The 27,394-nt window shown below is 36.2% G+C and overlaps 2 protein-coding genes across 14 annotated transcripts in view; one reads left to right on the plus strand and one right to left on the minus strand.

The window, feature by feature from the left end:
- Efcab5 (EF-hand calcium binding domain 5) overlaps window positions 1-3,029 on the minus strand; it is a 128,083-nt gene extending 125,054 nt beyond the window's left edge. For 7 of the 9 annotated variants that reach the window (XM_010642232.3, XM_033762867.1, XM_033762866.1 and 4 more), the window contains exon 1: window positions 2,296-2,559. In XM_010642232.3, the coding sequence (XP_010640534.1) occupies window positions 2,296-2,356 (61 nt within the window). In that variant the 5' untranslated portion in view covers window positions 2,357-2,559. Of the gene's footprint in view, window positions 1-2,295; window positions 2,560-2,900 lie in introns of those variants that run through there. The other 2 variants (XM_010642228.1, XM_019210372.1) reach the window with 2 other exon arrangements.
- The window catches only part of Ssh2 (slingshot protein phosphatase 2), a 246,545-nt gene continuing 221,943 nt past the window's right edge, over window positions 2,793-27,394 (plus strand). For 3 of the 5 annotated variants that reach the window (XM_010642219.1, XM_010642223.1, XM_010642220.1), the window contains exon 1: window positions 2,793-2,931. In XM_010642219.1, the coding sequence (XP_010640521.1) occupies window positions 2,869-2,931 (63 nt within the window). In that variant the 5' untranslated portion in view covers window positions 2,793-2,868. Of the gene's footprint in view, window positions 2,932-19,650; window positions 19,790-27,394 lie in introns of all 5 variants that reach the window. The other 2 variants (XM_010642225.2, XM_019210373.1) reach the window with 1 other exon arrangement.

Here is a 27,394-nt window from a genome sequence, read left to right on the forward strand (position 1 = left end):
AAATATTCCTGCTGCAAATTTAATGTGGATTTGGATAACTTATAATCAATTTTGACTGTAGATATGCTGAAAATGTTTTAGATTTAACTACAGATGAGACATGTCCTGATCACTAATCTACACCCACTGTCAAGAACAGGCTTGAATCATGTCTTTTTGTTTTTATTCCTGTGTGTGTGTGTGTGTGTGTGTGTGTGTGTGTGTGTGTGTACCAGGGATCAAACTCCAGTCCTTGCACTTGAGAGGCAGGCGGCAGAACCACTGAGCTAAATCCCTGTACCTGCTTTTATTCCTCTTTTGCTTAAATTATTTTCTGCATATAAAAAGTAGACTAACTTGGAACAAACTATAAAGAATAAAAAGTAATCTGAACTGCATACAGAGCTTTTCAGTTTATATATTATCATATAGTATCACATTTGAGCACAAGAATCCTGTAAATTAGGATTCTGTTGTAGAGATAAAGTAAAGCTCAAAAAGTTCAAGTCATAAACTGGGCGTGGTGGTGCACCCCCATAATCCCAGCACTTGGGAGGCTGAAGCAAGAGGATTGCAAGTTCAAGGCCAGCTTTGGCTACATAGTGAATTCAGATCCAGCTTGAACAATAAAGCAAGACCCCTGTGTCAAAAAAGAAAAAAAAAGTTCAAGTCATTTGCATAAGGTTTTTACAAAACAAAAACTAGAAACCAGTTCTGATTTGTATGGTAGTATACTTTCACTCTGTAAAATTAATGAATTAAGCTTCTCCTTTTCTAGATGGATTTCCCCCCCACCCCTTTTTTTTTTTTCTGTGGTGCTGGAGATTGAGCCCAGAGCTTCATATATGCTGGGCAAACCTGAGCTATACCCCCAGCCCCAGATGAATTTCTTAATAGTTTGTTACTACACATAAGACCGATTGATCTTGCCATTCCTACGTCAGTGAGAGAGTCAACATGTATTACTAAGACTTACTGATTTGAATAATACTTTTCTAGAATGATATGTTGGTTTATAAACCTTTTTTTTTTTTTTTTTTTTTTTGGTACCAGGGATCAAACTCAGGATTTTGTGCTTGCCAGGCAGGCGGCAGAACCACTGAGCTAAATCCCCAGCCCATATAAACTCCATTCTTCATTTATTTGAGATCATTCAGCTTTCAGCTATGGACACGGTATTTAATGGCTCTGTATGTAACTTCCTGTTTGGTCTCTTAAGCACTGGTTCAAAGTTCTCACTTCTGAACTTTGCCTTCTCTTCCTGTTTACTACGGAGCTCTGGGAAAAACACTGTCAGATTGTTTAATCCGTGAACCATAGAAGTATCTTGTTTAATTTTTATCGCAGGCACTTTTGATCACCACCAGGGGGCAAAAGCCTACCAGATGGCTTCTTCTCAATATACTCTGTATAGGACTGTACAGTACAGGGACCCTCAATGTCTTGTCTGATTCTTGATGGAACCTCCTTGCTAATTATTTCAACCACAGGGCCCCAGGGAGGGAACAAAAGCTCAGCATGGAGAGCTCTTGTGGCACTTAACCGTACAGCAACCAGAAACAGCTCATGGCAGCGCTGTCAGTTTAAAAGAAGCAATAAAATCCAGGAGTGAGTGACAAACAGAAGGAGGGCTTTAGTAACCGTAACTCATCTGTGTTTCTACAGCTTTGATACATCTGGTGGTATTTACCAGCTCCTTCAAAGAAAGAACTTGGTCAGTTCTTTCTCTGTGTAAATACCAAGTGGTGTTTGCATTATGAGGTTTTTTTGTGGTTTTTTTTTTTTAATCCTAATCTTCCATTACATTCTTGACTTTTGTATTGTGGATGGTTTATCTTTTAGAAAATTACTCCTTTAAAATATTTTAAATCTAGATTTTTCAGTTGTCTTTGAAACAATGTATTCTAGAGATGAAGAGAGCTCAAAGATCAAATTTAATTAGTATAATTTCTTCACAGCAGGAAGCAAATGGGAGGTAAATAGCTAGCAAGTAGGACCTTTACAACTCGGAAGCCTAGATTTCTCAAGCTCTACTCACAGCCTCTCTACCTCAGGAGCGATGAATGACTTTGGGTAGGTAATAGAGGAAGCATGTGGGTCCTATGAAGCTTTCGAGGGTTTGTGAGAGAAAATATTTCAAAAAGATTTATCACAAAACATGAACAGAAGGGTGGGAAATCTCCAAAAACATCCCCCACTACTGAGAACTAGGTTAAAGGGGGGAAACTTGACTCCTGGTCTAGTTCAGTCTCATTCACGCTTAGTGAAAGCGTTTGAAACCCAGCAGAACGCTTGCCCACCAGAAAACATTCTTACCTCTGGTTTCCACCTCAATTTCTTTTCTCTGAGGTTGTCCAGGCTGTATACCCCACCTCATAAAATGGTTGTAGCTCAGAAGTGAGGACTCTAGCGGCCCCCCAGCCAGGGGTCCTTACTAGGCTGGCGGCTCTCGGCCCCTTCGCCTTCCCTCGCAAACCTACCCCCACCTCCAACACTCCGAGCGGACTCAGCGCAAGGAAGGAAACCCGGAACGGGGGCGGCGGCCCGAGGCGCACGCACGCTACCAGCTTCCGGCAATCCACGGGTTAAAACGAAGCGGCGGCGCGCGCGGAGGGGAGAGGCGGTTGCTGACAGGTGGCGCCTGCGCACTGGGATCGCTCATTGTGCCCCGCAGCTGCCTAGCCGCCCGCCCGCCGCCCGTTCGGCGAGTCAGTCGGCGGAGAGTCCAGTGGTGGGTGCGGATCTTGAGATCGTTCCTGCGGCCTCTTCTTCCTCCCCGTTCCCCTCACCCTACCCCACACCCTTTACCTTCTTCCCAGCTCCGTCACCCTCCCGCCCCCCACACTCGAGACGAGAATGCCCTGCCCGGAACAACCTAGCAGCGCCTAGATGGCTTTGGTCACGGTCCAGCGGTCGCCTACCCCCAGCACCACCTCCAGCCCCTGCGCCTCGGTGAGTCCCTCCGGGCGGCCGCTTTGCTCGCTTCTGTCACTGCGGCTCCGCTTTGCCTCAGTGGGTCCCGCCGAACGCCACTGCGCACGCGCCGCTTCCCAGGCCTTGGCACTCTGCTGCCGCGAACCCCCCACACCCTCTTCTTACAGATGAGCAGCAGGAACTGCAAGATGTTGGTTTATGCCCCCATCACCCTGAGCACTCAGCTTCTCACAGTACTCGCCCTGAAACCCCCGGTGGCATGCCTTCCAATGCTTGAGCATTTCCTTTCGGGAATGAGTCATTCTTGCTTTTCACCCTCCCTCTTCTTTTACCCTCTGTTGCTCTGCTGCAGGGAGGGGACCGAGGGTCTCCAGCGTTGCCCCTTACCCATTCCCACATCCTTTTACTCAAGCCATTTCAGGGACCCATTCAGTATTTGCACAATGCTTATTACCTCTTCTTAAGACTCGCCTGGGTGTGTGCCTGCCCCCCTAGTCACTTGCCGTCTTTCTTGTGCTCTGTACTGTTCAAGATTCCCTGAACTGCTGAAAGGTAGTTATTTCTGGGTTTCTTCCCCTCTCCAAAGGGCGACAGTTGGGTCACCTCTTCTTGGATTTCATACCTTTCTTCAACGAGGTGCGGAAACATCTGGTGCCTTTCAGTGACCACTACCAATTCATTTCCATCTTATGGACATTTATGACTTACATTCATTGCTCATAATCGTTCTTGTTCTTGGGTCGTGTTTGAATGGCTTATTACTAAAGATGCCTATGCTAATAAAGCGTGCTTCCAGGCAGAAAATACACTATAACTAGCCCTTTACTGCTGGGCCTGACTGCCTTCGCTCTTTGCCTCACCCCCATTCCTTTACAACTATTCTCTTAGGTTTCATTTTTGAAAATATTTATTTAAAAATAAAATATTGCACCAATGAAGCAAAATGGACTTAAAAACCCCAAACGTCCAGATGTTTTAGAGAGAAACAGACTGAATGAAATGATGAGCAGTTGGGAAAACTATATTGAATTTCCTACAGAATTGTAATTTTAAAAATAGTGTTGGTGAATTTAGTAGTATCAAGTTGCAGAGGTATTCGATAAACACTATACTGCCTTCCATTCTATTAAAAAATCGGATTGCTCAGTATTTATTTGTTAGCTGGGACCTGTGGTTTGATATCTTCAAAAAATGTTGGCCTGTGACTTTAAATAGCTTCTTGAATTTCAAATTTTTTGTGTCTAGCTGTGTTTCTTCTTTTCTGAGTTTTACATTTTGTGTGACCAAATTGACAATTTTATCTTAATTCAAGAAGTGATTATATTTCAAAGGTTAACTTATATTGTGGTGCTCCAGAGAGTAGACAAGAACTAGGGTTCTTGGATAGAAGTTCAGAGAGGCAGGTTTCCAGTGATTGAAAGGAAGAATTTTGTAACAGTGGAGTATACTGCCTTGTATTATATTGAGTACTCATTGCTGGAAGTACAAGTGTTCAAGCAAAGGCTGGAGGACCTTTTGCCTGGTAGGTGGATTAAAGAATTCTTGCAGTAGAGGACTTTAAGGCTCCGTCTTTAAGATTTTGTGACTTCAGAATTATTGTACTTCAAAGCTAGTAAAACATTGTAGGGTCCTCTAAAGACAGGTACTGTAGGAATAGAAATTTAATATATTTTATTTTTATCTGTAGTACTTAAGGGTAGATTTTGGAAAGTCATTAACATACCATCAGACCATCTTAATTCACTCCACAAGTGAACTCTATAGTTTGTGGTTAGGAGGCCAGATTTTTGGCTGAGAAAGCAATTGAGGGTTAGTACATGCATACAGACTAGAAACCACTATTATAGTAACATTATTTTCCTTGGGCATTGTTGGAAGCAATTTATGCTAGAATAGTACATTTATTAGGTTGTTATCAGTTATATACAGTAAAGCCCTATCTACTTGATTTGGCTTCATTGGCCAAAATTTGGGTTACTTTAAAGTCTTGAGATGTATTAATAGTCATTTTTGACATAGGTAATTAAATTGATCATGTGGTAAATTTGGTTGTTAAGTTAAATCACTGATATTTTCATATCTACTAGCCTGGTCATTTCAGTTGTTAATACTTGGCCTTGGGTACAAAGAAATCCTGGCACTGGTGTGTGTAACAATTAGCATTGTTAGTGTGACTGATAAGCTGGTTATGTTTCCTTTTAAATTTGACTTCAGCCAGAGCTGATTGCAGCTGAGTTATCTCATGGTCCTTGTGCTTCAAGTGTTTGGCTGCTGTCTGACTTGCACATATTTTGCTGTTGTATCTCTTGCTGAATGAATAGGTTGGGTTGTTTTAAAAGAGAGAGTGTAAAAGGAATCTGGAGAATCATAAAAGAGAAATTTAATTTTGTGAGGCTGGAAATTTAATTTTTTCCATTAATCACTTTATATATTCTGTTTTCACTATAGGATTGGAACATTTTAATACTGTTAGTTCTTCAGTAGTCCTTCATTAGGCACTAAATATTAAGATGTATAAGACATTTACATGTCCATCAGGACCACATAACCTGGGTGCCAGGAGCAACAGAGGAAAAACAAGCATGAGGTGGGAGGGCAGAAAAGGAGAGCAAGAGGAATGATACTATATGTATGTGAGGAATAAGTTCATAATGGTTATAAGAATTGTCTGAATTCAATTTAAGATAAATTCACTAATGGCAGTGGTGATAAGAGTAATAATAATATCTAGCATCTCTTGGGTCCAGGCATCATGTAAAGTGCTTTACATAAATGGATTAACTCATTTACTCCTCATAATATGCCCAAAGGGAGTCGCTCTTATCCCAAGCATATATTAAGAAACTGAGGCAAGGAGATATTAAGAAACATGCCCTGTGTCATTCAGCCAGTAAGTGACTGAAGTTGTAATTCAAACCCAGCTTGCCTGACTTTAGAACCTGCCATCTTTATTTCCTTGATGATCAAGTATCCAAGGTATGATCAAAATATATAGTGAATGTTTAAGTTTAAAAAGACTATTACAGTAAAAGACACATTTTCACATCAATCCTTCTCAAAATATTCACCCATGCTTCAAACACAGTCACCCCCTCATTCTTACCACTTTCTGAACGACTTCTAGAAGTCCTCTCTTATGAGTGTTTTTATAAAGTGTGATCAAAAATACAAATACTGCTGCTAGATGCCATCCAACAGAAAGGCAGGTTCATAAAAACATGATGGTGCATCTTCTTCCACCCTACTCACCAGATCTGGCACCATGTGACTTCAGGCTCTTCCCTAAAATGACCATGAAAGGTAAATGCTTGGGATCTATTCAGGATATCAGGGTAGCTACAACAGCACAACTAAAGACGTAAAGGAGAACTTCCAGAACTGCTTCAGAAAGTGGCAAAAACAGTGGGGGAAGTACTTTGAAGGGGATTAATGGCCAAGTGTCTTTTGCTGTAATAAAATTTTAAAAATGTAAACATTCACTGTATTTTTTCAATCACATCTTATAGTAGGTGGATCTCTAGTTCTTGAAGCATGAGTTAAATTTCAATAGGTCAAGATAGAAACTGAAAAGAAGAGAGTATCCCAGGTAGAGAGAAACTGTATGCACCACAATTTAGAGACAGAAAAATACGAGGCATATCTGAATGAATTAAATAGGTCAGTTTGAGAAAGGATTTGGAAGACTAGTAAGATAAAGGTAAGGAGATAGGTAGGGCTGTGCAGAGACATCTGAGCTTGTATTTGAACTTGATGGAGAAGGTAATGGAGAGCCCTCAGAGGTTTTGAACAGATATGCTCAAAATAGTGTTTTAAGAAAATTGTTCTAGGAGCCACGAACCAAAGGAATTTCAGGAAGAGAGAAAGTTATGAGTAGAACCTAATAGAGGCTGTTGTAGCCCAATGTGAAATAACAGCTGCCTGAATTGGGAGTTTTGAATTGATAATAGAATAAAGGGACATATATCAGGGATTGTAGGAAAGACTCAGAGGACTTAGAGATTGAGTGAATAGGAGTAAAGGAATCAAATGCCAACTTTTGGGATATATTGTTCTATAAATGCTTCCTAGGACTGCGGGTATACATCAGTGTAAAAGCTAGTACTTAGCATGTGAAATGCCCTAAGTTCAATCCCTAGTACCAAAAAATATACCTTTTTCCCTTTATTCTTTTTAGTATGAATTTTCTTTTTGTAGTTTAAATTTTTTTGTTTTTTGGTTCTTTTGAGACAGGGTCTTGCGGTATGTTTTAGACTGGTCTTGAACTCACTGTTATTTAAAGTAATTTATTTAATTTAAAATTTATTTTTGCTTTTATATTTAGTTGACTCAGTGATTGTACATAGTTGTGGAAGACAAGACAGTGATGATTTGATACATGTATGCAATGTATAATGATCAGATAAGGATAATAGGCATAGCTATCACTTTAGACATTTATCACTGCTTTGTGTTGGGGAAATTCAAAATCCTCTCTGATGGCTATTTTGAAATATACAAGTATTGCCAGCCATAGTTATCCTACTGTGCTATGGAATATTTCAAGGTATTTCTCTGACTCAGCTGTACCTTTGTATCATTGTCCTGTCCCTTTTCCTTCTCTGAACTTCTGTGAAATCAACTTTTTAGCTTTCACATATAAAAGAGAACATGCCACATTTGTCTTTCTGTGCCTCTAATTCCATCCATTTTGCTGCAAGTGACAGAATTTTTTTGCTTATATATATATAATCTTTATCCTCTGATGAACGCCTAGTTTGATTCCATAGCTTGACTGTTGTGAATAGTGCTGCAGTAGACATGTGAGTGCAGATGTTTCTTTTTTCATATACAGATATGCACTCAGTAATGGGATTGTTGGATCACATGGCAGTTGTTTCTGGTTGTTTGAAGAAGCTTCATACTGTTTCACAATAACTGTACTAATTTACATTCTCACCAACAGTACATAAAAATTCCCCTTTGCATCTTTGCCAGCAAAAAATATTTTTATTGACAAAAATTGTATATATTTATGGTGTGCAACATGATGGCTAGATATATGTGTAACATTGTAGAAGAGATTAGTTGAAGCTAATGTATCCATTGCCTATCGTAGCTGTTCTTTTGTGACGAAAACCTTTAATAGCCACTGTCTTAGCAATCTGTAAGTGTTCGATATTATTAACTATAGTCATCATGCTGTACTCCATGTAGAGCTCCAGAATTTATTCTGCTAAAATTTTGTACTGTTTGGCCAACAACTCCTTATTTCCCTCAACCTCTCAATCTGGTATGAATTTTCTGAATTGATACTTGTATTAATCCAAGATCATATAAGCACAGTATGATACCATAATAATCTTTTACTTTTCAGTAGTGCTTTACATTTTGCAGAATAGTTTGTGCTATAATTTAATTATAAAGCATCCCCATAAGATTAAAAGACATTAAATGTTACAAAACTGGAGGGTGTAAGAACTTGCACTAAAATAAATTCCTTGGTTCCTTGTCCACATCTCTTTCCATGATGTGATAAGAGAAACCATGTGAACAGTTCCTGATGCTAAATCTTGACAGCTAATTGAATAAGGAGCAAGACTTGAGATACAATCAAGAACTCACACTCTTTGGAGTTCATTTGTATTGCAACATTTAAGAACCTACAACAGAATCATCCAAGCTGTATAAATCATTTTTAGATGGTTCTCTTATTTGAAGCTTATTAACTCTTTTTGTTTGTTTTTGTTTTTTGAGTTAGGATCTCCCATATAATCTAGGCTGCTTGAAGCAATCCTCCTGCCTCAGCCTCCCAAGTACTGGGATTACAGGCATGTACTACCACACCAGGCTATTAACTCTTAATTTTCACAGAATTCTTATGAAGTACTTCGTTTCCTTACTCTTCGAAGACTACTAACAGCAAGGTAGGAGTGAGAAGTTGTAGGTGCTGCAAAACTCAAGACCCCTTAATGCTGGGAAATGAGAGCTGATCGTTTTATAGCAAGGGAAGAGAAAGGAAAAGCTGGCAAGAGAAAAAAGTTAGCAATTCTTTACTACTTAATGTAGGACAGATACCCCTCTAGGACCCAGTAGTTCCTGAGTCATTGTTATGTTTGTAATGATAACCCTGAATCATTATAAAAAGGCTTAACCTGTTTGGTCTCAACTTAAATCAGGATTTAGTGTAGTATTTTTTTTAAAAAATAGATACCCCTCTGGGTTACACCAAAATTTTGATGTTTAAGATGCATACTTCAGCTGGGTGCAGTGGTGCATGCCTGTAATCCCAGCTACTCTGGTGGCTGAGACAGGCAGATCAAGAATTAAAGGTCAGTCTGGGCAACACAGTGAGAGTCTGCTTCTGTTTTTAAAAAGTGTACATTTTAATTAATTGGTAAATTCATTTATGTATAATCTTATTTTTTCCTAGTAATGCTGGAGATATATAGATATAGATGCAGATATATACACACCACATATATATATGCCTGCCTCACAAGCACATGGCCCTGAGTTCTATCCCTGGAACCAAAAAACAAACAAACATTTATACATATGTGTGCGTATCTATATATATTCATTCAAATATGGCATATTCCTCTCCCTAGGCAGAGAAAATAAAGACAAGGCAACCTTAAAAGTGATTTCTATGAAGTGTAAATACTGAAAAAAGTTGAATTTTTTGCATACAGTCTTAAAAACTTGCGTAACTTCAAGAAATAGCACATGGTCATTGCAGGAAATTTAGAAATGCAGAACAGTAGAGAAAAGAGAATATAAGACATTTCCATTATTATTTTTTATAAAGCTGAAATACTGTCATATATATAATATTGTCTTTTTTAAAAGTTGGTATATACTACAGATATGCTACTCTACCATTTAAATAGTTGCACTACATAGTTATGACTCATTCTAGCCATCTATTATTGGTGGACATGTAACTTTTTCCCATTTTTTTCTATTATAAATTACTTTGCAGTGAATATCATTGGGAATACATACATATTTTACTGAATTTTGGAACTTTTATTAAGATTTCAAGTAGTGCAATTTACTGGATCACAGAGTAAAAACAATTTTAAGACTCCTGTTACATGTTTATTCTTTCTACAAAAGTTATTCTAATTTTAAAAATTATTTGACCTCCCATAGTGTAAAATGCTCATTTCTCCTGATCTTATTAACACTGGGTATTCTCATTTCACTTGTTAATCCTTACCAATTTTTGAGAATAGAGAGTGGCACCTAGTTTGTTTGATTCATATTTTATTATTACATAGATTATTTCTCAGGTACTTAGGAAATTTATGTTAACGTTTTCAAAGATAAATTTATTGATATAATTTACAAATCCTAAAATACATGTCTATACAAGTCAGTGTTTTATAAATAAATTTTCAGAGTTGTGCAGCCCTCATTTTTGATCCTGAATTTCCTTTCTGTGGGCTATTTGTTTGTTTTCAGTGTATTTAATTTCTTGATATGTTATGAACATTAACCCTTTTATTATATTTATTATAAACCATTTTGCTCTTTAATTCAATTTTTATTACTATTAGAATAAAGTCTGTAATTAAAATTTTTTGCTAGTGAGACCTTGAATGAACCAACCTTGCTTACCTCTTCAGCCTTGTCTCTTCCCAAGTCCCTGCACTGCACACTGCTCACAGATAAGCTCACATGCCATGCTCCCTTTGGTCCCTTAGGCTTCTGCACATGCTGTTCCCTTTCCTTGGATCACTTTTCCTTCATCTCTTTGCCTAACTAATTCCTGCTCATCCTTCAGGTCTCAGCTTAAATGTCACTTCTTCTGGGAAGCTTCCCTGACTCCACCCCCAGACCATGGTAGGTGCTCCTTCAATGTGCACCATAGCACCCTATACTTAGCCATGGTGGCTCTGAACCTCTTTATTGTACTTGATTGTTTGATTGCTTATCTCCTCAAGTAAGCTTTAAGGCAAGAAATGGATCCATTTGTATATTTTTGAATCATCAAGGCTCAAAAGTATTTGATGCATGGATCAGTGGGTCAATGAATATAGTCATGTTTAGCCTTTTTTTCTCCATTCTGAGTTCTTCCATTGTTTATAAGCACAGAAAGATAGCCTACAAACACAGTCATAGTGGCACATCCTATAATCCCAGCTACTCAGGAAGCTGAGGCCAGAGGGTCCACAGGTTTGAGGCTGGCAATTTAGCAAGATCCTGTCTCAAAACTTAAAAAAAAAAGTCTAGGGATGTAGTTCAGTGCTCCCTGGGTCAATCCCCAGGAGGTAGAAAGAAAGGAAGACTATTTTTGACTTTTGCTATATGTTGCCAAATTGTCCTCCAGAAAGATTGATTCAATCTTAGTTTATAACTAATATATACATGCATTATTATTTAATGTTCACATCAGTCCTATAAGGGTGGGTATTGTTATTCTCTCTTTCTCTCTTTTTATTTTGGTTTTGATCCTAGGAATTGAACTCAGATACTTACTACACATGCTAAGCATACACTACCACAGAGCTACAACCCCATCCCTATTATTACTATTTTATAAAGAGAATTGAGGCTCATAGAAGTAAAGTAAATCTGCCAAGGTTATAAGTATGATATCTAAACCCAGAACCCTTTTCTAAAACTACTAGCATTTAATTGTTTTAATTTATGTTTTTTATTAAAGGTTAAACATCTTTTTAGACATTTGCTATTACCCAGGTACAGCAGCACATGGCTTAAGTTCCAGCTATGTAGGAAGCTGAAATAGGTATATTTCTTATGCCTACAGGTTTGAGATCAGCCTAGGCAGAGAAGAGAGACCTCTGTCTCAAAAGCTTTTATTGTTATAATGTATTTTGTATTTCTTAATTTGTAAATTGTTCATATGCTTTGCCCAGGTTTCTCCATAGGTATTTATTTTTTCCTATGTTGATTTGTAAGTAGTCTTTATATACTCAGAATATTAACCTTTTCCTATTATGTTTTGCCTGTTTTTCATTTGCTATTTTGTTTTATTCATTTTGATGTACAGACTTTTGAAAAATTTTAGTGCCATTAATCCATTAATGGCACTAAAGTTTTTGTGAATTTTCATTGTTTTTTATAACTTAGCTTTTATCAGTAGAGATGTATTAATCTATATTTACTTAAGTTGTTTAGAGTTTTATTTTTATATATGAACTTTAATCATCCAAAATTGATTTTACTGTGTGGTGTGAGACACAGGTTACATTCATTTTGTTCAAAATAATTAACTCAGTTCACTTTATGAAGTGATCACTGGTTTTTTTCCAATGGTATACACTCCGCTTCTGGGAACCATACTAAATTCAACAATAAACCCCATTGAAATTCCATCCACTGGGATTTAGTTTAGCATGTATTATTTAGTGCTCATTAAAGTGCATGAATAGAAAATAAACTAGCTTAAATTTAAATTTTTTATTCAACTGCCTGGGAAGTCCAGAGGGAAAGTAGGTCTTTGGTACTCAAAAAGTATCTTCAGATCTCTTATCCTTTCTGCCTTTATCCTTTCTGTTTTATGTGAGAGTGAGTAAACTCTAGGTCAATGATAGTGATCCTTTCAGAGTCAGAGTACCTGAACTACAACCCAAAATCCACATATTTACACAAAGTGCCAACGTTACAGTTAAACCTGAATACTAAAGTTTTAGTTTAGAAAAACAACTCATAACATTTATATTTTTTGTCTTAAAAGAAAAACAATACATGTGCCATAGGTTTGCCACCAGTGCTCTAGATTATGCTTAGTCTGAAAATGGTGCTGTTCATCATTATCTTCTTTTTCTAATGTTTTTATTTTTAATTTTTTTCTATTACATTTATTGGTACATTTAAAACAATCAATACAGTTATATTTATCATTGGGATCTTATACCTTTACATGATATATCTTCATTCTTATTTTTTCCCCCATACTCTTGCCCTCTCTTCACCCCCTTCACCCTTCCCTATTTACAAAAACTTTGTTTCCATTTTGTCCTTTTTTCACATTTTTTCTTTTTCCTTATTTCCTTTCGCCTTATTTCCTCCCCACTTATCCTTTAGCCATTTTCTTCCTATTTCACAATATCAGTTTATCTTCTTATGTAACACCATTAAATCACTCTTGGTCCTAGAAGCTTAAAATTTTACTATTTTTTCATTAAATGTCTACATTATGTTGACTGCAGCTGTACCTGACTTGTTGTAGAAATATATGTACATATTCATGTTTTTCATTTATATGTTCATTCATTTAAAAAATCTAGCTATAATAGGGAGATTATTTCCAGTAGAAAAAAAAATATTGATAAAATCTTTTATCCACCTTGAAATCTGCCAGAGACTGGGTGTACATGAGAGAGACCTTAAGAATCTTGTTAACTAGCAGATATTTAATGAATACTATTTTATGCAGGTAATCCCATCCATTCACTTCTTCTAGTTCTTAGTACTGAATCCTTTTCAGATAGTTTTATAAATTGCACTGCATTTTCTTGCCCTTCTGAGCAGGACAACTGCTGTCACAGTGCCCCTCATTTTCCTTTTCGTCAAGGGAAATGCTCTTGGCTCTGAAATGTAGTGAAAGGTTCTATGATTCCTTTCAAAAAAATAGAAAGAAATACTTATTGAATGTAAAGGATATGCTTATAAACAAATAGGGAAAGACAATAATATATTCTGGCCTATATTTTGTGTGACTGATTCAATGCTTTTTAAAGTTACTTATACCTTTTTAGGTCCTGCACAGTATTTGAGTCTGAGGCTATCTGTTTACTAATTTTTATGCCACTACTGGGAATCCAGTAGTCAAGTTAGTCTCTGGTCTTAGGATACTCAGACTAGAAATAGACAGATTAATATTTTTAAAATAATTAAATTACAGTATAGTGATCACAAATATGTATATAAACCTAGAAAAAGAGAAAGAAGTCCAACAGGGATTTCTGAGTGAGTGGGGCTGAGATTGGTGCACACCTGTATTATCAGCTACCTGGGATGCTAGGGCAAGAGGGTCACAAGTTTTAGGTGTTCCCAGGCAGTTTTTGTCTGAACAGGCTTGGGGATGTAGCTCAGTGATAGAGTGTTTGCCCTGTATATGTGAGGCTGTGGGTTCAATCCCCAGTACTAGAAAACAAAAACAAAACCAAAATTGACAAAACACTAAATGGGAATTAGTAAACAGAAGGGTTGAGGTGTAGTAGGAGAGAAGAAAGAATTCTTAAGCATGAACTTAAGGCACAGGACTAGAAATGTCATCCTATGTGCTGACAATGACAGTATTGTAGTGCTAATGGGATTTCAGATGAAAAAATAGGGTAGGAAACTAAAAATAATTTGTTCTGAATTTTAACATCTGTAGTCTTACTTTTACTTGAATACAGTGTATATATGTTCTCTTGGCTTCCCTTTAAAGTGACTCTGTTAAAATTTGTGATTATAAGCAAGAAATTTTAAAGTATAACTTTTTTTGAGAGGGGGGAACTAAGATTAAGCCCAAGCCTTTGTACTGAGCTATATTCCCAGCTCTTTCTTTATTTTGAACAGGGTCTTGCTAAGTTGCCCAGACTGGCCTGAAACTTGCAGTTCTCTTGCCACAGCCTCCCAGAGTGCTGGGATCACATGCAAGCACTACCATGTCCAGGGGTGTGTGTGGTATTAGGATTGAACCTGGTACCCTATACATATTAGGGAATTGCTCCAGCACTGAGCTATATCCTTAGCACTTTTTATTTTTATTTTTAAAATTTTGTGACAGAGTCTTGCTGCTGGTGCCTTAGTACTTGAGAACCTTCTCAAACACTATAGATTGTATGAGGCATTATTCTTCCTTAGAATTTACAAGGTTAGTGGATAAGGTGGCTATAAACTGAACCTGTATAGTCAAAACCCTCATTTCCTGAGTACAGTACGAGAGACATAAGCCCAGTGTGTAAACAGAAAACTTCAAAACAGTAGGGATCATGGATAAGGAATATGGAACAATGTAACTGGAAAAGAAAGATAAGCAAAATATCTTTGCAGCTGAGAAAATGAAAGATTTTAAAAAATATTTTAATCTCTTTCAGCTCCATTCACAATTAGAAGCCAGTATTTTTCTCATAGGATGATTATGGTAAGATATTGTTGTTTAAGATGTGGCAACCTCAGATATAAAAGCCTCTGTCTTTGAGAAGCATGTGTTAGTCAATATTTATTACCTTGCCTCTCACCTGTTGTTCCTCTCCTACTTCTGTACCTTCTCACAGTTAAAGAAAAAATAAAACGCCAACCTTCTTTTACTGGTGCAAATAGATAAAGGGATATAAGAAATTACATTTATTGAAGTTGAAGGAAGACATCTCTTTGCAGCTTGCTGACTGGTACAATGATTTTCTTATTGTTGCTTCAGACATTTTATAGACACATCAAGAATTTGGGAGAGCTCTTTCTTCAGATTACAGTACTTAGCATTATCTCAGGTGAGAGTTACTATAAACTACATGTACCATCTCATAACACATTATCTCAATCTGTTTAGGAAGATCACTAATTCTTTTGAGAAAGTGGTTGTGGTTTAGAATAAAAGTAATAACTGGAATAAAGGCCCTAAGAGAGAGGGGAAACTCTAAAAGTATTTTTGCTTTTTTTCTTCTTAGGCTTTCAGAAATGCCTAGTGGAACATGAAACAGTCTAGAATAATGGTTAGAAGGGTAGAATTTAAAAACTGTCATTCTGAATCTGAATCCTAACTTTATAATTAACTCAGCTTAGACAAGCCACTTAGCTGCTCTGTTTTGTTTTGCCCACTTATAAAAAAGGGTTGGTAATAGTTCTTTCACAAAAATATTCTAAGCATTAAATGAGAGAATTTCATTCCTACCAAGCCTGGCACACATTTGTGAAGTATTAGTCATTTTTATAATAATGGTAATTTAAATTGCTATTTAGTTATTAAGTAATTTTTTCACTATAACCAGAATTTGATGGGGAAAATATAGGCTTTAACAATGTAAAATTCAAATGAATAAACTATTTCAGAGTTTAGTTTCTCTTTAACTTTTTTCTTCTTTTAATTTTTTTTTTACTTGATAATGGATTCATTTTTAAAAATTAGAGAATCTCTGCTCCAGTTGATGATCTCCATGGCAAAATATGTTATGTATAATTTTTTTAATAATCCTGGGGTACCATGTAGAATGACTAATGCACCTGTAATCTTTACAAAATCTCCTCCTATTAATTTAATAGGCCATACTTATCAGCATATTAATCTATTGAATGTTTTGATATACAGTAAAACAGATCATTGAAAGTGGTCACCTTACTTTGTATAATCAAATTATAGACTGAATGTGTTGGTGATTGAGGACACAAATCATGTGGCAAAATAGAGCAGAAATTGCCAGATACATTTTAAATATGGAGAATCTAAAAACACTGAATGTATTCATGGGTTTAAATATATCTTTGTACAAGGAAACAATAGGTGAGAAGAATGATCTGTCTAATCCAGCTATTCCAAGCAGTTGGCAGTTGAAATTGAATGCAGCTCTTAGAAGATGCATTTCCAAAGCAATTGAATGAACTCATATACGATATAACAAGAGGTCTTTGGTTCAGGCTTTGGTTGCATTTTGATTAGTTTTTATTATTGAATCCTTTCAGAAAATAGAGACAATGTATTTCTTCCTAAAGAATACTGGAAAAAATTAAATTTTCTTTGAACAGTTTTTTTGATTTGCCCTTTTGATCTATCTTCTATAAACTGCAACTTTTTCCAGTTCTGAGTATTTTAATGCTGATCTTGTGCTTTTCAATTAAACTTGAAGAAAATAGATCCCACCTGGACAACTCAGCCAGCCCCTGCCTCAAAATTTTAAAAAAAAGATCTGTGAGGATGTAGTTTAGTGTGAAGGCCCTGGGTTCAATCCCCAGTGCCACGAAAAAAAAAATGTGTACTGTTTCAACTATAAAGACGTCTTGTTAGGCAAGGTGTAGCTAGAAAAAACAAAACACAACAAAACAAAAAAACCCAACACCCAGGAACTTCAGCATAGTTGTGGGCCCAAAATGAAGAACTTTAGAGACACAAGGATGCTTTGGACATCTATGTTGATGAGGTTATTTAGAATACAAGTATTCAGAAAGTTAGAAATAGAGATGTTGGTCACCAAATTACTCTTTGATTTGAGTCCAGTTATCTTTTCAGGTGAATCAAAACAGAGGAAAATTGACTTTTAACAAGTCCCAGGTGTATTTTTTTTCTGTGACCCACTCTCCTTTATTGAGTTGTGTTCCTTTGCAAAGACTGATAGTAAATTTTGACTGTGTACATTATTGTATATCATTTAAACTGGTAGCCTTAGTCTATTCTTTTTAAACTAAGCTGTTTTATTTTGAATATATGATTTAGAAAATTGAATGGGTTAGGGTTTTTTTAAATTCCTTTATTCATTCTGCTGATATATTTAGTTCTCATATTTGATTTTCCTTTTTGTGTGTGTACTGGAGATCAAATCAGGGCCTCAAAATGCTAGGCAAGTGTTCTACCACTGAGTTACATCCTTAGCCTGTGCTTTTTTTTTTTTTTTTTTTCATTGTGTATTTTGTTTGTGGCTCACATTTCTGGAATAATCATGATATAGCTTCTCTAGAAATAACCGCTCTGCAATAGTTGTGTGAAGTCCAAAGTTAACCTTTTGAAAAAGGTGAATTTTATTGTATATATTTAATTTTACAACATGATACTGCAGGGTATATGTAAGTAGTAAAAGCCAGGCCTGCCTGTAATCCCAGGCACTCTGGGAGGTTGAGGCAGGAGAATCACAAGACTTTTTTTTACTTTCCAGAGGTACTGGGGATTGAACCCAGGGGTGCTTTACTACTGAGCTATGTCCTCAGCACTTTTTTTTATTTTAAGATAGGGTCTCACTAGATTGCCCAGGCTTGCCTTGAACTTGTGATTCTCCTGCTTCAGCCTCCCAAATAGCTGGGATTGCAGGCCTGCCCTCAAAGCACCTGGCTCGAATGGAGTGTTTGTTTTGGGTACCAGTGATGGGAACTCGGACTTGGGACCTTGCTCTTGGGAGACAGGCAGGACACCACTGAGCTAAATTCCTGGCCCTCTAATGGAGTTTTAAGTTGTATCTTGAGAGCTACATAGAGCACATATGTGGCCCAGAGTTACCTAATATGTCACCAGTTCTTGGGCACTTTGTAACAGAATTTCCCCCCACATTTCTGTACTCTTATCACTCATTCCTGGCTTCTATCAGTCATTTCATTATTGTCAAGGAGCTTAAAATTTGAAAGCTTGAGTTTAAGTTCTTTACAGAGACTTATAGTGTAATATTGGGCAAGTTTTATCTAACTAAGCCTCTCATTCCTTATATGGAAAATGGGTACACAACATTGTATAGCACAGTAGTTAGCACAGTAATTAAATTTCTGGAATCAGAGACCTAAGTTATAATCCTATTTCTGCCAAGCAATTTGGATAATCTGGATGTTTCTTCCTCTGTAAAATGGGTCTAATACTTGTTCTCTACCTCGCAGAATCTTTGTGAAGACCCAAGAGATACAGTGAAGTTCCACCTTACTAGAATGCTAAAGCAAGCATATTATACAAAAGTCAAATTACTAAATAGTAAAAATTATCCTTCAAAATATCTTGTGAATCTCCCAATAGAGAACAATATGCATGGTTTTGAGCATACAACTCTATAACTGCCTAATAATACTCAGGTTCTCCCAGCTCATGCTCACTTTTTTGCATGCACCTATTGAGTTTAATTATGTACACTAGAACATTTTATTCATATTTATTCTTTACTCTGAACGTGAAGCCAAATTACCATAAATAAAATGCATATTTGATGCAGCAGCCAATTTATTATGGTGAAATGCTTAGCATAGAACCTGGCTTTTTAAGTCCTTTAGGCTGCTAATTTTACCTTTGGTGCACCATATGATGTTTGAAGATGAAATTGCAGTTGTTTGGCTTACGGCTCCTGACTGTGTGTAATGGATCAATGATGATATTTTTTCCTCCCACATCAGCCAATATTTATGACAGATGCATGTGGCCAAGGGAATAATGTCAATGTAGGATTATTAATTATTAATTCAGGAAAAAACTCTTAACATAATTGTCTCCAAAGTTAACTGATCCCAAACAAATAAATATAATTATTATATATTTTTAAATTGTGAAGTGTATGGACAGAGAAGGATATTTTATTTTTAAATGCAAAAAAATTTGCTCCATTTTAAGTGTATGTATATATGTGATTTATTTATTTCTTTATTTATGTGTTTATTTATTTTAATACTGGGGATTGAACTCAGGACCTAAAGTTTTTAAATAGCTGAGTAATATTAAGTGAAATACAAGATGTCAGGAAGTCCTAATGATAAAATCCACTCAGGAGCCATTCATCTAAATGTTAATCATTTTTAATTAAATCTACATAAGCCTTAAATAGTTGTAGATAATCTGTTTTGCTGTGTTGATACATATACTGTATATAACAAATCCTTATACCCATGACAGAAAGTATTTAATATGTACATAATAATGTGATGATCTTTGTACACTTACTCTCTGAATAACACACATTTGTTGCTTAAAATAATTTAGGACTTTGGTTGCCTGAGTCAGATTGAAGTGCTCAATACAATGAATCATATATAAAAGCATAAATAGAACTTAAGTATCTTCAGCCATGCCCTACAGGAAGACAAATAGGGCCCTCCTTTTCTTAGAGTAGGTGTTTTATTTTGCAGGTAACAGTGGCAGAGATGCATCATCTGAAATTTTTCCTTGAGGATCCAAAATGTAAAAGCAAGAATAAAAGTAATAGTAAAATTCTAAGAACAATAATATGCTGTTGTTCAAGCACTGTCAAGTGTTTTCTAATTGAAAGTAAGTTGTCTAAACTTGTACCTTATCATGTGTTGCTTGGGTATAGGATTGTCTTGTTTTCAAACATAGGAGGAAAATCTTGTTCTTAGGTGACTCATGTAGTGATGTAGTAGGTTAGTAACGGGGTGGTGTTTCTTTGCTCAGTATGAGCACCAGAAATAACAGTTATTAGTATTTTCCCATAGAATTAACTCTTACATTTGGGATTTGATGGGGGAGGGTGGTGGAGGTTGAAGCTGGGGCCTTGTACTGTACATGCTAAGAGGGAATTCTTAGGAATCTGTGTGTGCAGATACTTGGTCCCATGATAGTCTTAATAGTATCTGGGCATGGTGGTGCATGCCTATAATCCCAGCACTCTGGGAAACAAGTTCAAGCCCAGCCTGGTTGATTTAATGACTTGGTAAGACCCTGTCTCTAAATAAAAAAGGGCTGGGGATGTATCTCAGTGCCAAGGCCTGGGTTAAAAAAAAAAAAAGATAAAGTTAAAGACAATAGAATAATTAAATTTTGATACTTTTTGACCATAGGATTTTTAAGCTGTGTCATTTATAATGTATGTTATAATTAGCTTATATTTTTAAGTCTTTAAATATCCAATAATCTCTCTCACGTGATTATTTTTTGCCTACTGTACCTTGAACTTACTCATCAGTGATTGGTTGATGTTTGCATTTACAGTTAAACTTAGCTAATAAGTCTTTTTTTATGGGTTTTAAAAGAAGCAGTGGTTATAGAACAAGGTCTAATGGAAACTTAATTTTGGCAGTTTTGTAGCTATACAGATATTGACATGTTTCCTAGAAATAGTGTTTGTTGGTAAAAAGGAGGATAGAGTTAAATGGAAGAAACACAGAAATTTATCCTCCTAGTTACATATTAGAAAGTTATATAATTTCCTGCAAGATAATTTACATTGAAAATTAAACTTAAGCCATTTGATAGTAGGACAGAGCATAGTTTTTAATAATAAAACATCAAAACCTAAGGTTTGGAGAAACTTTTAATGAAAAACTTAAGGAAAAGATTGAAAAACAACTAAGGTTTTGTCAAATTGATTCATTTTGAAAGACTGATAGGCAGTTCTGTCTGGGAGAGAGAAATTGTACAGTGTTTAAAGGTAAGAAAATTTTCAAGGACAGTTAATGAAGAATAGCCAATTTGCTTTCTTTTGACCTTATTTTTTTTCTTTATTTACAAGATTTCAATTAGTTAAGGAGTTTTTGGTAATATAATGACTAGTTCTTTCAAGTAAGATAGCAGGATATATATATATTCAAAAGATTATTGTCTGGTCTCTAAGGAAAATAGTGTATTTATGCAAATGAAGCCAACATTTGCTCAGCAATTTTTTTTTCTTTTTTGGTGGTACTGAAGATTGAACCTAAGGCCTTTGCACTGAGTTTAATCCAGCCCCTTTTTAAATTTCATATTTTTGATATAGAGCAGTTGCCGAATTGCCTATGCTAAGCTCAAACTGCAGAGATTACAGATAACTGCCACCATGCCTGGCTTTCTCAGCATCTTTAGAGCTCCTTTTTGTCAGGGCGGGGGCCATTGCTTCCAGTTCCTTTAAATATCTCTAAGAATAACAAATCATTTTTTGAAGGTGAATTTGATTTTTGGAAACAGTAAAAAATAATTATATCCAATGTATATTTTTGTTTTTATTTATTTTTGGTACCAGGGATCGAACTCTGGTCCTTATGCTTGCGAGGCAGGCAGCAGAACCACTGAGCTAAATCCCCGGCCCCTCCAATGAATGTTAATCAATCAAAAATATCTTAATTGAGTGTCTTTTATATTTCATGACCTAGGTATGCAAGAATATCTAAAACAATGAGTTCTTGCCCTTAAAGGTGTGGCAGAATGGTTGATGCATAACCTTGGGGCAGATACTCCATCAAAAGACCTAGGAATTTATCAGAGAGATACAGAACAGGGAAGGAAGTTCTCAGCCATAGAGATTTACTCACAAAATATGATAGTTTAGTAAAAAGAAAAGAAGTTAAAATAGGTTTGTCTATAAGTTAGTGAGGTAACTTTCTGTGAGTTGTAAACTAGCTTAAATTCAGTTTTCAAGCAGATACTCCAAAATGTTTCAAATAGTGAGCTATCACAGAACTTCTCTAGAAGACTATTTGAAGAGAATACTCATTAAAAAATTTATAGATAGTCTGTTATGTTAGTAAAAAAGAAACTTTGATTTTTGTGGCAGCAAGACTGACAAAGGGGAGCAATGCACTGTGACGGTAGGAGTGCTGCTGGGCCACCTGCTGGCAGTGCAGCCACAGCGGTGCCCACATGGCTGGGGTCTGCAAAGGACTCAAGATGACCAACGAAGAGCCTCTTCCCAAAAAGCGGCCTGATGCCATCATACTGTTATGAAGAGGCCACCTTCAAAAAATTCCCCTTCTAGAACATGTAAACACTTGAGAAATATTTCTGTTTGAAGAAAATAGAAGGAGAAACAGAAGTCTTTAGTCTGTGGCACTTTGTGTCTTCAGACAGTTTGAAGGATTGAAAACCTAGAGATTTCAAATCATGAATTGAACATGTGAAATTCCAGTTAAATGTAAAAACAGAATACACATCACTCTTAACCTTGATCATGGTGACTTAGAGACAATGTATATCATTTTTGCCATAAGACTGTGGACTTCATGATTGTTGTTGAACTTCTGGGTCAAAACTCAAATGATTCCTTTCTCCTCACAACCCCACCAACATTTGTTACTGCTTGATTTCTTGTTGGTGGGAGTGCAGACTGGTGCAACCACTGTGGAAATCAATATGGAGATACCTCAAAGAGCTGGGATTAGTTCCATTTGACCCAGCCATCCCTCTGCTGGGTATCTTTCCAAAAGAATTAAAAGAATCATATCACAGTGATATATGCGCACCTATGTTTATAGCGGCAAAGTTTGTAATAGCTATAACTTGGAAATAGTCCATTTGCCCATCAGTTGGAGACTGGATAAAGAAGATGTGGTTTTTCTATAAAATATAATGCTACTCAGCCATAAAGAATGAGGAATTAGAGTCATTCATAGGAAAATGGATACATATTGAGGATATACTCCTAAGTGAAATAAATAAGTCACACATGTATAAATACTGAATAGTTTCTCTGGTGTGAAAAACTATAATAGTACATAAGATCCTAATGGTATAATTGACCATGTGAAATAGGAAGAAAAGGGCTAAAGATATAGGGGAAGTGGGAAGGGTAGGGGAAAGGAAATAAGGGAAAAGAAAAAAATTAGAAAATGAAAAAATGGAAATAAAGTATTTGTAAATAGGGAAGGGAGGAGGGGGTGAAGGGAGGGCAGGGGTAAGGGGAAAAAATGAGAACCAAGACCTGTCATGTAAAGGTACAAGATCCCAATGATGAATGTAACTACTGTATACCTAAAATGTACCAATAAACTCAGTGAGAAAAAAAAAAAAACTCAAATGAGGTGAACTTTGCCTTTAAAGGGTTTATTTGCTAAGAACCAGCTTGAATAGTCATGAAAGAAGTAATAGAGGTTGGTAAAGTAGTACATATATTTAACCATCTATCTTGGGTTCTATGTTACTTAATAGAGCCTAAATCAATATGGTTTTAATCAATGGTTTGTTCTTTGAATGGTCTCAAAAACTGTAGATAATCTTAACTAAGGACTGTACAAGCATGAAGGAGTGGTATCAGATTTCAGGCTTAAACTGTTTGAAGCATTATAAACATTCATTTCACAACTAGATTATATAAGGATATTGGCTGTGATGAGACTCGCTACATAATTTTTTTTCAGTAGTGAAAACTCATTTCATTCAACAGGCACATGTTAAAAGAACATTGTCTTTGGTGTTAATGGGGAATGTGTTCCTTCATTGTATTTGGGCCTTTAGTGTAAACACTTCTGATATTAAATGTGCCTTGAAAAAAATAAAAAGAAGCTTTACCAGTTTTTAAATTCCACTTTATTTAGCAGAATTCTCTATTTTCATCTTGAGATAAGTCTCAAAATATATTCATCATGGAAGATTAATATAGATTTTGCCTGTATTTTCCTGTCTCTCCTAGATTCTCTACAACCTGCCTTTTTTGGGGGTGGGGAGTTGAGACAGGGTCTCACTATGAAGTTGAGATTGACCTGGAACTCATTATGTAGCTCAGGCTGGTCTCGAACTCACAGTGATCCTCGTGCCTCAGCCTCCCGAGTGCTGGAATTACAGGTGTGTGCCACCACACCCAGCTTCAACTTGCCTTTTAAAGAAAAATTCTGGGCTAAAAGACAAGAATCCCCTTTCATAGCAAATATGGAGGTGGTAGTATAATGTTTTGAAGGAACCAGGAAGTAGGTGATAGATAGGATCCTTATAGTTTATTATTCAAACCACAATAATGAGAATGAAAAGAGTGTTAGTAATATTTTTACTGTGCAACAAGTGTTAATTAGGATGGGAAAAGAAAGGCCATACAGGCATGCTATGATAGAGGTTCTAGAAAATAATCTTAAAGTGAATATTCAAAAAAGTTGCTTTTTTAAGTGGTGTGACATACTCATAACAGGATGTTTTTTGCAGTTATATTAATTTGTAATTAATTAACTATATTAATTTTGTTTGTAACAACTTACAGTATATTAAATATGAATTTTTGAATTGTTGTCATTCATTGCCATTTTCATCTGTGCCTGTTAAAAAATAGGCCAGGCCACTATAACAAAAAAGAGAGAGAGAGACCTCAACAGATTAAGACATGTGAATAAGATAAAAGTTTATTTTTCTTTCATGTGGCAGTTTAGGGAACCATGTCTTGTTAGAGATCAAAGAACTGCTCTGAAATGAAATGATTAGGGATTTTTTTGACTGTACTATATTCATGAGCATATATTGCTGAATTTTCCTGAAAATAAATTTCTGTTTGTCTTTTTGGGTACTTAGGATCTTTACTTAAAAGTCTGCCCATATTCTGTTATTTGGTGGAATATATAGATATAGATATATCTATATATATCTATATCTATATAGATATAGATATATATTATATAAACATAAAGAAATTGTCACCTGAAGAGTGAAAAGCTTAGAATTTATCCTGATATTTATTGGGTGAGTTTTAATATTTAAGTAAAAATTTCATTTTTCTGAGGGGTGAAATATTTAGTTTGTTACAATTACATATATATTTTATAATAAACTAAGATGTTATCTTTCATTCACAGAGAAATTTAATTATAATATTTCTTTATAGCATTATATTAGGCTTTTTGTTTTTAAGATTGAGTCTTCTTCATTAGACTGAAGTCAGAAACCTTCCTTACTCATTTTTATAACCCCTTTAGTGTCTGAAGTATATAAGTATGTAATAAATAGGTGTTAGAAATAAGACAGTTTGGGGGCTAATTTTACCGGAGCATATTGAAGTAATTGATTACATTTCATAGTATTAAATGGGTTAAAAATGAATATTTAAATTGGCAGATTGCATTTTATATATGATGAAGAGGGGGGAAAAAAAGGATAGACATAGGATAACATACAATTAGACTGATGAAAAGACCAGTTGGAATTAGTGAGCAATTCAGTGGGTGAGAGTGGAACTGAGTGGACCATAGAAGAATAGAATGTTTAAAGGACATGACAGTGAGGTCTCTTGCAGGAATACACATTGGTTTTTTGTTTGTTTTTGTGCCAGAATCAAACTCAGGACGTTGCTCTTGTGAGGCAAGCGGCAGAACCACTGAGCTACATCCCCAGCCCTACATGATTTTATTTGGTTGAAAAGGAGAGTGTATGTCAGGGCAGAATCATCATGAGAGATGTGACTAGAGTCTAGATCATAAAGACCTTTATGTGATATGGTAGGAAGTTGGATTTTATTCTGATAACCATGAAGAAATCTTAAAGAACTTAACTGTCAGGTAAAAACCTGAAAACTTAAGACCTGACCAGAACCACCTCAAGCCTTTATTGTAGGCCAATCTACTGGGCTGTGTTCAATCAAAGGAGAAAGCATTACGGCTGGGACAAGGAGTGTTTTATAGGAGCTGGGAGGGTTTACAGAAGCTGAGGTGGGGTTGAGTGAGGTAGTGGCTAGAGATTTGAAGAGCATGTGACATTACTTGGAGGGGCTTGTGACCAGTGGCTAGGAGGTAGCAAGTCTCACGTTACTCTTTTGGCAGAAAAAGGGGCATGATGGGAAGAAGGCTGTCCTTTGGTAGGAGAAGCCATATTTTTATGTGAGAAGCAGGGCATTCTGGGAAGAAGGCTGTTATTTTATGTAGCAGCCATTTTAAGGCGAGAGAAATCTAACATTAACTAGAGGAGTAATACAATCAAATTTTCACCTTACAGAGATAGCCATCTGAAAATATCTTGGAGGAGAGTAGATATACTTAGCTATTGAATTGGAGACAGAGAACAAGGGGCAGGATGGAGGTTGAGAAGGAAAAGTGTAGAAAATGTCTTCAGTGTTCCAGATTTATGCAGCTGTGTAAAGAATGCCATTCATCAAGATAGAGAATGCAGATGCCAGTTCAGACAGTAGGGTAGAAAATGAGCATCTTGAGTTTAAGGTCTGTATAAAAGAATCAAAGGAAAGTCCCAAGGTAGATAGATACAACTGGTGATAAGCAAGTAGACCTAGGCTAGAGATAGTGACCACTTATTGATCTCTTTGCTTAAATGTGTCAGACATTGTGCTAAACACTTTGCATATCATAGCATTTACTTCTTATGACTTATTATATTTCCCATTTTATAGGTTAGGAAACCAAGATCCAAGATTTCACAGTTAGTAGTAAAGTCACCCGTTGACTCTGAAGCCATGGGGATATGAATATGATCACCTACAGAAAATGTATAGGTCAAAAAAGTGCAGAATGCAAGGATGACGACGATGTGAGATGAGAAAGGATTAGCGATGAACTTTTGGGGAAAACTAGCCTCTTACAGGGGAAGGACAAACAGGACAAAGAGCTGATTAGCATATCTGATTAGGCCATTAACCCCATCCATGAGAGCTTATCCTCATGTCTTAATGACGTCCTAAAGGTCTCACATCTTAATACTATCACATTGTGTTTAAGTTTTAGCATATGAATTTTTTGCACAAATTCCTTGACATCCCAGGGCTAGAGACCTTAGTTAGGGTGAAATGCAGATGGGTATTGCATCACAGTCTAAGCAAAGAGGGAGTTTCAGGAAGGAAGTGGTCACCCTTAGTCAGATATCCTGGGGTGGTCAAGAGAAGTAAGAGTGACTTATGTGAGGTCAGCTTTTGTGGAGTAGGTGGTCAGAAGATCTGTTGCACAGGGTTAGAAGGTAAACTGTGGTTAAGAGAAAGGGAAGTAGTAAGTAGAGACTTTTCCTTCAGAAAGTGACCAGAGGGAACTTACAGTGAAAGAAGGGTAGTTTGGATTATTTGGAAGAGACAGTACTTTTCTGCTCTGCAGAAGGGGTCATTAGGAAAGAAATGAGTCAAGATATGGAGGGCAGAGGTAAGGGGAAAAAAATGAGAATCAAGACTTGCCATGTAAAGGTACATGATCCCAACAATGAATGTAACTGTACTGTATCCCTAAATGTACCAATAAACTCAATTAAAAAAAAAAA

Source organism: Fukomys damarensis, unplaced genomic scaffold, assembly GCF_012274545.1.
Source record: "Fukomys damarensis isolate Sample0158 unplaced genomic scaffold, DMR_v1.0_HiC HiC_scaffold_13, whole genome shotgun sequence".
In the NCBI taxonomy this organism is placed as follows: Eukaryota; Metazoa; Chordata; class Mammalia; order Rodentia; family Bathyergidae; genus Fukomys; species Fukomys damarensis.